Source organism: Melanerpes formicivorus, unplaced genomic scaffold (genome assembly GCF_026170545.1).
Source record: "Melanerpes formicivorus ecotype bairdi unplaced genomic scaffold, bMelFor1.0.p_v2 SCAF_16, whole genome shotgun sequence".
In the NCBI taxonomy this organism is placed as follows: domain Eukaryota; kingdom Metazoa; phylum Chordata; class Aves; order Piciformes; family Picidae; genus Melanerpes; species Melanerpes formicivorus.
In genome coordinates this window covers 17,583,788-17,594,853 of record NW_027142368.1, presented here as the reverse complement: position 1 = coordinate 17,594,853, position 11,066 = coordinate 17,583,788, and the positions used below count along the sequence as shown (strand labels likewise).

The following is an 11,066-nucleotide window of genomic DNA, read 5'->3' as shown; positions in this document are numbered from 1 at the left end:
AGGGAGGGACAGGGGGGAACCCTCCTCTGTCCAGAGGAGGGCGTTTCGCTCCTGCATTCTTTTTTCCCTTGCAGTACACTCCTGCACATACACTGCAAACGCTGTTTATCTATTGTGTATCCGCCCTGCCTCTCCCATTGCTTGTACCACGTAGCTGCATCCCTTTGCTCCTCCGCCTGAGGGAGCTGTGCTCCGACTTCTCTTTGTCGGGGAGCGAAAGCTTAGGACTTCTCTCTCAACCCACCAATGGCAGCCGGGTCCCGGGAGGCGGTGCCTCGCTCCCATCCACCAATGGCAGCCAAGCCCCGAGAGGCGGTGCCTCGCTCCCATCCACCAATGGCAGCCGGGTCCCGGGAGGCGGTGCCTCGCTCCCATCCACCAATGGCAGCCGGGTCCCGAGGGGCGGTGCGTCGCTCCCGTCCACCAATGGCGGCGGTACCCTGGCGGTTGCCAACGGCAGCAGTAGACGCCCTACTCTCCGCCCCGCCCCTCTCTCCGGCGCGCTCTGCGCTTGCGTTGTCCTCGCGCTCCGCGCGTACGTGGGGTCGCGGCGGGGGGCGGGGTCCGGCGCGGCGCGCGGGGCCGTGGCGCGGGCGGTGCCGCCATGAGGCGCGGCGAGCGGCGGGGCCCCGGCTCCGCCCTGGGCAAGGCTGCGCTCGAGGAGCAGCAGCCCCCGCAGCAGGTCCCTCCGCCGCAGGTCCCTCCGCCGCAGGTCCCTCCGCCGCCCCCTCCGCCGCCCCCTCTGCCCAACGGCGGCGGCCCCGCCCCGGCCGCAGAGCGGCCCCCGCCGCCCGGCGCTGAGAGGGACAGCCCCGGCCTGCGCCGCAGCACCGAGTCCGAGGTGTACGACGACGGCACCAACACCTTCTTCTGGTGAGAGCCGGCCCCCCCAGCCGCTGCTCCCCGGGCGCCGTCCTGACCTGCGGGTCCCGCTCCCCACGGCTTCGCCTCGCCCCGGAGGCTGCCGGCACGGCCGAGCGCCGGCGCTCACCGGAGCGCCCGGCTGCGGGACGGGCGCGGGGCTGCGGGGCTCCGGGACGGGCGCGGTGCCGTGGCGGCGGCTGCCGGACTCCCGCGCCTCGCCGGCGCTGCCTGCAGAGGGAGGCTCCGCTGCTGCCCTGCTGCCAATTACCGCCTGGCAATTAGCAGTGCTTCGGTGCCGCCCTGGGGCAGCGGCGCCTCCCCTCTCGGTCCGGTCAGCTCTCCGGCGGCGGGCAGCACGGTGAGCGCCTCGGAGGTGCGCTCTGTGCCGCGATGGAGCGCCCGGGGCAGCCGAGCCGCCCGCCGGCGTGTCCCGGGCCGCGGGCATCACACTCGAGGTCAAGGGGGCGTGCTGAGGAGGGGGTCTGCGGGCTGGGGTACCTCCTGCTGCTGCTCCCCGGGGCTGCCTCTGCCGGCTCTGTGCTGCCGCTCTCCTTGCAGCCTGTGCGGCCTCTCTCCTCTGCCCGGCTCCCCTCCGCTGCCGGCTGGGGGTGTGAGGGGTCAGAGCAGCTGCCGGAGCTGAGCTCCAGGGCAGGTTCTGGCGCTGCAGGAGCTCCCTGCCTGGGGCCGAAGCGCTGTGCTTGTTCCCGGGGGGTTGGCAGCATCGTTTGTGTGAGCTGCTGCTGCTTCTCCCCCTCCCTCGGCCCGGGGGGAGCCTCCCTGCTCTGTCCTTGCCTGTACGCCCAGCAGAGGGATGAGGCTCTGGGGGTGAGGGGTGGGCAGCTGTCTCATGGCACGCTCGGGGCAGAGCCCAGGGCTGCCTGTGTGGGGCTGGGAGGCAGGAGGAGCTGTGTGGGGCTGGAGAGCAGCACTTCTGAGCCCTGCCTTGGCCGGAGCTGTTCCAGAGCCCCCCTGAAGCACGCAGGGCTGCAGCTCCATGGCTTCCCTGTGCGTCCCCCTGGGCTGAGCAGGCCGAGCTGCCAGTCCCTGCTGTGGAACCGGAGCTGAGGGAAGGATTTGCCTTCAGTTTGCCAGTAAGGAGCAGGAGAGGAGGGCCCTGGGCAGTGGCAGTGTGGGCAGCAGGGGAGCAGAGGCTGCTGAGCTGGGTGCAGCCACTGGGTGCAGCTGGCAGGGCAGGCTGCAGGCTGTGTCCCTGCACTGGGCTGCTGCTGGAGCTGGCCCCAGGAGCCTGAGGTGTGGCTGAGGGCATCGCCAGCCGCAGGGCAGGAGACCCTCTCTAGGAGCCCCTGCTGGGGCTGCCCCGTGGGGGCTGCCTGAGTGACTGCAGAGGGGGAAAGCTCTGCTGCAGCTGTGTGCTGGTGCTTGCAGGGCACCTCTTGCTGGCCCTCTTGGGAGGGTCTCCCTTCCCCCAGGAGCTCCCCGTGTCAGCCAGGCCCCCTCCAGCAGGGCCTGGGGCAGGCGTGCTGGCAGGCTGCTGCTGGCTGGGTGCTGCCTTGTGCTGGCAGCCAGGGCTCTGGGGGCTTGTGGCAGCCTCAAGGCCTTCCCTCTGCTGGCTCCTTGCCAGAGCCTCTGGCTGGGGGCAGGGGGGAGGTTGCAGAGGGGAAGGATTCCCTGCCCCAGAGCCTTGTGCCCTGCTGGTGCTGTCTGCTGCAGAGGCCCAGAGCAGAGGGCCCTGTGGGGAGGCACAGGGGAGGCTCAGAGCAGAGGGCCCTGTGGGGAGGCTCAGAGCACAGCTCCCTGTGGGGAGGCACAGGGGAGGCTCAGAGCAGAGGTCCCTGTGGGGAGGCTCAGAGCAGAGCTCCCTGTGGGAGGCTCAGAGCACAGCTCCCTGTGGGGAGGCACAGAGGAGGCTCAGAGCACAGCTCCCTGTGGGGAGGCACAGAGGAGGCTCAGAGCAGAGGACCCTGTGGGGAGGCACAGAGGAGGCTCAGAGCAGAGGGCCCTGTGGGGAGGCACAGGGGAGGCTCAGAGCAGAGGACCCTGTGGGGAGGCTCAGAGCAGAGCTCCCTGTGGGAGGCTCAGAGCACAGCTCCCTGTGGGGAGGCACAGAGGAGGCTCAGAGCAGAGGACCCTGTGGGGAGGCACAGAGGAGGCTCAGAGCAGAGGACCCTGTGGGGAGGCACAGGAGGAGGTTGGGAGGCACAGAGGAGGCTCAGAGCAGAGGGCCCTGTGGGGAGGCACAGAGGAGGCTCAGAGCAGAGGACCCTGTGGGGAGGCTCAGAGCAGAGCTCCCTGTGGGAGGCTCAGAGCACAGCTCCCTGTGGGGAGGCACAGGGGAGGCTCAGAGCAGAGCTCCCTGTGGGGAGGCACAGAGGAGGCTCAGAGCAGAGGACCCTGTGGGGAGGCACAGGAGGAGGTTGGGAGGCACAGAGGAGGCTCAGAGCACAGCTCCCTGTGGGGAGGCTCAGAGCACAGCTCCCTGTGGGGAGGCACAGGGGAGGCTCAGAGCAGAGCTCCCTGTGGGGAGGCTCAGAGCAGAGGTCCCTGTGGGGAGGCTCAGAGCACAGCTCCCTGTGGGGAGGCTCAGAGCAGAGCTCCCTGTGGGGAGGCTCAGGAGGAGGTTGGGAGGCACAGAGGAGGCTCAGAGCACAGCTCCCTGTGGGGAGGCTCAGAGCACAGCTCCCTGTGGGGAGGCAGCTCAGGAGCTGGGGAAGGGTTTCCCTGGCAGGAGCTCAGCCTCCTGCAGGCATGGTCAGGAGTTGTTCCAGAGCTGTGTGACCTGCAGGGCTGACTTCTCTGCTGTGGCTGTGACCCTTGGGCAGGGTGGTACCCCCAAGCTCTCTGCCTGCTGCTCTTCACTCCTGAAGCCCTTCTCAGCCTGTGGGGTGCTGTGGGCTGGCTGAGTTCTTCAGCCTCCACAGCGTGAGACTGAGCAGGGCTGCTGGAATGAGCCCTGGGCCCTGCTCAGGCAGTGCCCCCAGAGCCCTGCCTGTCCTGGGGAAGGCTCAGGGTCGGCAGCAGGCAGCAGCTTTGTGGCACAGCTTGGCAGGCTCTGCCTTTCATCCCTGAGCTCACTTCCAAGCATCCCTCCCTGCTGGCAGGGAGCTGCAGCTGCTCCGAGCTGCTCTGCCAGGCAAACCTGGTCGCTCCAGCTTCCAGCACCTCTGAGCCCTGCCCCTGCCTGCAGCACCAGCTCTCCCGGCGCAGGGGGGCTCGCTCTGGCTCTGCTTTGGCAGGCTGTGGAGCACAGAGGGTTTGATCCTCCTGCCCAGCTGGCAGGGACAGAGCACCACTCTGCTCCCTCTGCTGAAACGTCCCCAGCAGAGCTCTGCACAGCACCTCTGGGCTCTGCCCCTGGGAGCAGCAGCAGGGGAGGGCTCCTGTCTGCAGGCTCCTGGTCCTGGGGCTTATGCTGTGTGGGCAAAGCTGACACCGGTGGGGACTGGGAGTTGGTCACCTCTGAGCAGTAACCACAGCAGATGCCTCAAGGCACTGGAGCTGGCAGAGGAGGAGCTGGCAGAGGAGAGGAGGAGCTGGGTGGCTCTCTGGGGGAGCAGAAGAGCTGAGGGAGGTAGAAGGCTGCTTGGTCTGTGAGCAGCATGGAGGTGTTGAGGAGGAAACCTCCTTCCCCCCCAGCAGCCAGTGAAAGGCAGCAGGAGCTGCAGGGGTGGCTGAGTGCTGCAGGTCAGCCCAGCCTGGCCCTCAATGAGCAGTCTGGGCTCATCCCATCCCACCCTGGGTGTGGGCTTTGTCCCGAGGTGTCTGCCCCACATTCCTGCCTGCATAGCCCAGGGGCTGCTCAGCCATCAGCACATCTGCCAGGAAGGCTTCCAGCCGTGGTCTGGAGGTGCTGGGAGGTGCCAAAGGCAGCTCTGCCTCTGCTGTGTCTCTTTGCTGGGCTGCCTGGGGCTGCTGGGGCTGCTGGGGCTGCTGGGGCTCCTGGGGCTGCCTGGGGCTCCGGGGGCTGCCTGGGGCTGCTGGGGCTGCCTGGGGCTGCCTGGGGCTGCTGGGGCTGCCTGGGGCTGCCTGGGGCTGCCTGGGGCTGCCTGGGGCTGCTGGGGCTGCCTGGGGCTGCCTGGGGCTCCTGGGGCTCCTGGGGCTGCTGGGGCTGCCTGGGGCTGCCTGGGGCTCCTGGGGCTCCTGGGGCTGCTGGGGCTGCCTGGGGCTGCCTGGGGCTGCCTGGGGCTGCCTGGGGCTGCCTGGGGCTGCTGGGGCTGCCTGGGGCTGCTGGGGCTCCTGGGGCTGTTGGGGCTCCTGGGGCTGCTGGGGCTGCTGGGGCTCCTGGGGCTGCCTGGGGCTCCGGGGGCTGCCTGGGGCTGCTGGGGCTGCCTGGGGCTGCCTGGGGCTCCTGGGGCTGCCTGGGGCTGTTGGGGCTCCTGGGGCTGTTGGGGCTCCTGGGGCTCCTGGGGCTGCCTGGGGCTGTTGGGGCTCCTGGGGCTGGGGGGATTGCTGTCTCTCACTCCACAGCTCCTCCTGGCCCTCAGGTGGCTCAGGGCTGTTGCTGAGGTCGTGGTGTGGCAGCAGACAGCTGTGGGGCTTGGGGAGCTCAGGAGTGGGGGGGATGTTGCAGGGGGAGGGGGTTGCAGGGGAGGGTGTTGCAGGGTGGGGGTTGCAGGGGAGGGGGTTGCAGGGGAGGGTGTTGCAGGGTGGGGGTTGCAGGGGGTGGGGGTTGCAGGGGTGGGGGTTGCAGGGGGTGGGGGTTGCAGGGGGTGGGGGTTGCAGGGGGGGGGGAGGGGGTTGCAGGGTGGGGGTTGCAGGGGAGGGGGTTGCAGGGGAGGGTGTTGCAGGGGGTGGGTGGGGGTTGCAGGGGGGAGTGAGCTCAGCCTGGTGCAGTGAGCTCAGCCTGGTGCAGAGGCAGCAGAGGGACAGCAGCTGGGGCAGCCTCAGCCTCCTCTTCTCCTCTCCTCTCCTTTGGGGTTCACCTGGGCAGCATTTCCTGCAGGCAGGGCAGGCACAGCCCCGGGGGGGGCTGGCCGGGGGGGGCTGGCCGGGGGGGGCTGTGCTCCTCCCTTGTGGGAGGTGCTGGAGAGGCAGCTCCTGGCCAGAGGGGAAGGTTTCTCTGCTGGGGGGTCACAAGGACCTGCAGAGACTTCGTTGTGTAGCTCTGGGGATGTGCCCAGGCCTCGTCCTGCCCCAGGAGCAGGACCTTGGGACCCCCTCTGGGGGTCTGAGCAGGCCAAGCACAGCCCCAGCCCCACAGCCCTGTCCCTGCTGTGTTACAGCTGCAGCTGCTGGGCACACCAAGTGCACACAACTCCTGCTGCAGCCTGCTGGGGTTGGGAGGGAGCTCTGGAGAGCAGCCAGTGCAGCCCCTGCTCCCCAGGGCCCCACAGCACAGTGCCCAGGGGGGTTGGAAGCTCTCCAGAGCAGGACACTCCACAACCTCCCTGGCAGCCTGCTCCAGGCTCCAGCAGCCTCACAACAAACAACCTTCTCCTGCCAGCTGGAACCTCCTGGGGTCCAGTCTGTGCCCAGTGCCCCTTGTCCTGTCCCTGGGCACCTCTGAGCAGAGCCTGGCCCCAGCCCCTTCCCCTCACAGCTCCTTCATCCCTTGCTGGGCATTGCTCAGCTGCCCCCTGGGGCTGCTCTGCTGCAGGCCCTCCCCAGGGATGCTCCAGGCCCCTCAGCAGCTCCCCAGCCCCCTGGCCTGGCTCTGGAGCTGTGGCACCCAGGTGAATCAGAGCACCCTGTGGGTGTTGCTCCTGGCTGGGCTGCAGCACTCACCACCAGGAGCAGCCCAGGTGTGGTCCTGCTCAGCTCACCTTCAGCCTGTGCTGGGGAGGCAGCCAGGTCATCCCTGCCCCCACCCTGGCAGCTGCTCTGGGCTGGCTGCCCCAGAGGCCACTTCTGCTCAGGGACCCTGCTGGCCAAGCCCGAGCTCTGCTGCTCAGTGCTGCCTGGGGCTCTGCAGGCTCCCCTCTGGGGATGCTGAAGATCTGCCTGGGTCCTGTGGGAGCTGCCTGGGTGACCCTGCTCTGCAGGGGGCTGGCTGAGCTTTGGAGCCAGGGGGGGCTGGCAGTGAGTGCCAGGGGGAGCTGTGGGGCCCTGCCTGCCCTGCAGGGGCTGCTGGGTGGGGAGGTGAGAGTCGTGGCCCCCTGGGTCCCAGCAGCCAGCTCCCGGGGCTGTGCAGGGCAGCCACCCCTGAGCCTTGCTGTGGAGCTTTGCTGCCATGGCTGTTCCAGAAGCCCCCTGGGCAGGGGCCACAGGCCCTGCCAGCAGGCTGCAGCCTCCCTGCAGGCCCAGGGTGGAATGAGAGCTGCTGGGAGTGAGGCACCAGAGGCAGCAGCCTGACTCTTGCAGCTGCAGCTTGCCCAGGCTGCTCTCCTGCCAGGGCCATTCCCCTCTCTGGGGATGCACTTTGATAGTGGCCTTTGACACCCAGCCCCTGAGAGGCTGGGAGAGCAGCCTGCAGCTCCCAGCTGTCAGCACAGAGCTGCTTCCTCTCAGCCTGGTGCTGCCTTGGCAGCTCTGCCCAAGCCTTGGCTCAGGAGCTCTGGTGGGGAGGGGGCAGCAGGCTGACCCCTGACTCCAGCAGCCCTGGGGACTCCCTGCTCTGCTCCCTGCTGAGCCTCTCTGGGCTGCTGCCCCAGCTCTGTCTCAGGCCTGCTGAGGCCTCACTGGCAGAGGTCTGTGCCCTGATGTCTCTGCTCTGGGTTCCAGGAGAGCTCACACCCTGACAGTGCTCTTCAGCCTCACCTGCGCCCTGGGCTACGTCACCCTGCTGGAGGAGACCCCCCAGGACACAGCCTACAACACAAAGAGGTGGGGGAGGGTCTCGGGGGTGGGGGCTCTCAGGAGGGGGTGAGGGGTGTGAGGAAGGGTCTCAGGAGGGGGGTGAGGAAAGGTCTCAGGAGGGGGTGTGAGGAAGGGTCTCAGGAGGGGGTGTGAGGAAAGGTCTCAGGAGGGGGTGTGAGGAAGGCTCTCAGGAGGGGGTGGGGGTGAGGGTCTCAGGAGGGGGGTGTTGGACGAGGGCATGGACAGGTTACCTCCTGGTGAGGCATCTGGGAGCAGCTCTGCTTTGCCTTGCTGCAGTGCCTGCACCCTGGGAAGCGGCAGAGCCAGGCTGAGGCTCTGAGCTCCTCTGGTGCTGCTCTGGTCAGCTCCCTGTGCTGCTGCCTGTGTGAGGGGCAGCCAGATGCAGCACCTCCTGAGGCCTCAGAGCCCTGGCAGTGTTTCTGTGCAGCCATCCTGCCTCCTTCCTAACCAAACCTGCCAAGTTCTGTCAGCTCTGATGATGTTTCCCTGACCCAGGAGCTCTCTGCTCAGGGTTTCAGTGCAGGTGATGGCTTGCTGCTGAAAGCTGACTTGGGAGCTTGCAGCCTGGAGAGAGGCTCCTGGAAGCCAGGGAGGGGAAGGTCCCTGCCTGCGTGGTCTGCTTCTGTCAGGACTGAAGCTGATGACCTGGAGCTGGAGTCCTCCTCCTTTAAAGGAGCACAGTGGGGAGCCAAAGGGGGAGGAGAAGTGCTGAGGGGTTTGTCTTCACTGGTTAAGTGTGGCTGAATTTCTCCTCTCAGAGAGCCACAGAATCTCCCAGGCCAGCCCAGCCCTGCTCCCAGCCAATGTCCCTCTGTGCCAGGCCCAGGGCTGCAGTGGCTCCAGCTCTGCCCTGGGCAGCCCCTTGCTGCTGACAGAGTGCAGGGGAGGGCAGAGAAGGGGAAGAGAAGTTGGGCTTTTAAAACCCTGAGTGTTTTAGGGGGGCTGGGGGCTGAGTGTCCTGGCTGTGAGCAGGAAGAGCAGCTTGGCTTTGCCCCTGCCCTGCTAGCACCAGGCTGTGTTCTCCCTCTGGCTGCTGGAGGCTTGCTGCCTGTCCTTCCCTCTTGCTTCTCCCAATGCCTCAGGGTGCAGCTCTCGCTGTGGTGGGGGTGCAGGAACTGGGCTGTTTCCTGAGCTGCTCCTGGTGGTTCCTGTTACACAACAGGTCACACAGGAGGGTGGTTGGCCGGCCTGGGGTGGGCTGGGACGAGTGGAGCACAGTGCCCTGGCTGGAGAACGTCCCCAAGGCTCTGGGGTGCACAGAAATGCCATCTCATTGCCAGGCTGGGGGTGGGTGGCTGTGGGATAGCCTCTGCAGCAGCAGCAGCAGGCAAGGAGAGCTGGGGGGAGCAGTGACCCACGGCAGGGGATGGCACAGGCTGAGGGGGCTCAGTGGAAGCTTCTGGAGGCTGGAGCCTCCACTGCTGTGGTGGAAGCAAAGCCAGAGGAGGCTCAGCAGCAGCTGAGTCTGTCCTGCAGGGCACAGGAGCTGCTGTCTGCAGGTGTTAAAGCCCAAGGGCAGCAGTGCCCCAGGCAGAGAGCAGCCACTGCTCTCTGGCCACTTCTGCACCCCTGTGTGTGGGGTTCTGGCTGCAGGGCCTGGCTGAGCCAGGCCTGGGAAGCAGCCTCCTGGGAGCTGCAGATGGCTCTGCAAGTACCTGGCTCTGTTGGGCTCCATCTGTTCCCACTCCTGCTGCAGCCTGACTCACTCAAGCACCATGCCCAGCTCTCAAGGGCTCATCAGCTCCACCCAGGCTTGTTCCAAGCTGAAGATCAGCACAGATAGGACACAGGTCCTGTGGGGCTTCCCCTCTGCCTCGCCCTGGCTTGCAGCAGGGGTGAAGTGGCTGTGGTGCTCAGCACTCTCCTGCTGGGTCAGTGTTCAGTGAGCTCCCAGGGGTTCCCTGAGAGCCACAGTGGCTTGGGCTGGGAGGGACCACAACTTAGATCCCTGCTTACAGCCTGAGAGCTTCCTGCAGTGCTTGTGTAGAGCTGGGGTGTGCTTGGGTGCAGCATGCTGGCCTGCAGCAGGCAGAGGCTCCCTGGGAGCTCCTGCCTGCCAATGAGCAGGAGGCTTTGTCAGCAGTGTCTCTAGCTGTCATGCCCAGTGGCAGTGGGGCAGGGTTCCTGTGCTCAGCTGCACAGGCTGAGGGCACTTGCAAGCAGCTGAGCTGCCTTCATGGCCAGGCTCTGGCTGGGAGGTGCCAGGCTGCCTGGCAGCTGCAGTGGGTGCTCGGTGCTGAGCCTGGTCTGGAGGCACACAGGCTCCTCTGGCTGCCCCTGCTGTGTCTCTTGCAGCAGCTGAGGCAACGAGGAGGCAGCTGGGGCTCTGAGGGGGCTTCACCCTGCCGCCTGCAGGAGCAGCTGAGAGCAGGGCCAGAGGCTGGGTTCATGCAGTGAACCATCAGGAGAAATGATGCACAGAAGCCCAAAGCAGAGCCTGGGCCTCTGGGGTCTTGGGGGTGGTCTCTGCAGCTGGGATTTGGGTTCACATCTGTCTGAGCTGATCTTTCAGGGCCCCTTTCGTCCCTGCAGCATGAGGGCAGGGCAGGAGGAGCATGCAGGGGTTAATCTTTTCTGTGCTTAGTCCAAGTTGAAGAGGATCAAGCCCACAGATGTGAGGGGTGGGAGCAGAGCTCCTCTGTGCTGAGGCAGCTGAGCGTTTGCTTTGCTGGCCCAAGAGACACTGAGCTGCAGAGCCTGCACATGGCTCCCCCAGCACACCAAGCAGCCTGCCCCCGGGCCCTGCAGCGCCCCCCCCCGGGTCCCTGCAGCCCCCCCCGGGTCCCTGCAGCCCCCCCCGGGTCCCTGCAGCCCCCCCGGGCCCCACAGCCTGGCAGCTTCTCTTGCCCTGAGCACCCAGGAGGAGCTGACAGGACTGAGCTCCAGCTCTGTGCAGCCTCCTTTGCTGGCAATGGCTGTGGGAGAAGTCCTCCCCCGAGGACTCTGAGTGCTGAGCAGGGCTTCTGCCTGGGGAGGTTAATGCATTTTGCCCTCTGCAAAAGCAGCTTCAGGCTTTAGAGGATGCTGTCTGCACTGGACTGCAGGCCCTGGCACTGCCCCCCTCCCCTGGGGCAGCACATCAGCACTGCTCAGCCAAGCTCACAGCCCCAGGGGCTGCTTGCAGTGGATGATCCCCAGCCCTCAACATCCACAGAGAGGACCTGGTGTGTCTGCCAGGCCTTCAGTTGTGCCCCCAGGGAGGGGCTGTACCAGTCCTGCTGCTGCAGCCAGAGCCAGGGAGGGGACAGGGAGCCCAGAACAAAGCAGGGCACAGAGATGCTCCCAGACAGGCTTCATTGTTTGTGTCCCTGAGCCCACTCTGAGCCAGGGCAGACAGAGCTTCTTTGTGCTGGCCAAGCTGCCCTGTGTGAGCAGAGCTGCCCTGTGTGAGCAGAGCTGCCCTGTGTGAGCAGAGCTGCCCTGTGTGAGCAGAGCTGCCCTGTGTGAGCAGAGCTGCCCTGTGTGAGCAGAGCTGCCCTGTGTGAGCA

The 11,066-nt window shown here is 66.9% G+C and overlaps 1 protein-coding gene across 2 annotated transcripts in view; it reads left to right on the top strand.

Annotated features, from left to right (window-relative positions):
• Positions 1 to 542: 542 nt before the first annotated feature.
• PTDSS2 (phosphatidylserine synthase 2) overlaps positions 543 to 11,066 on the top strand; it is a 28,136-nt gene continuing 17,612 nt past the window's right edge. Inside the window, exons 1-3 of one of the 2 annotated variants that reach the window (XM_068148509.1) lie at positions 543 to 682; positions 713 to 873; positions 7,483 to 7,584. In XM_068148509.1, coding sequence (XP_068004610.1) covers positions 605 to 682; positions 713 to 873; positions 7,483 to 7,584 — 341 coding nt within the window. In that variant the 5' untranslated portion in view covers positions 543 to 604. Of the gene's footprint in view, positions 874 to 7,482; positions 7,585 to 11,066 lie in introns of both variants that reach the window. The other variant, XM_068148508.1, reaches the window with a different exon arrangement.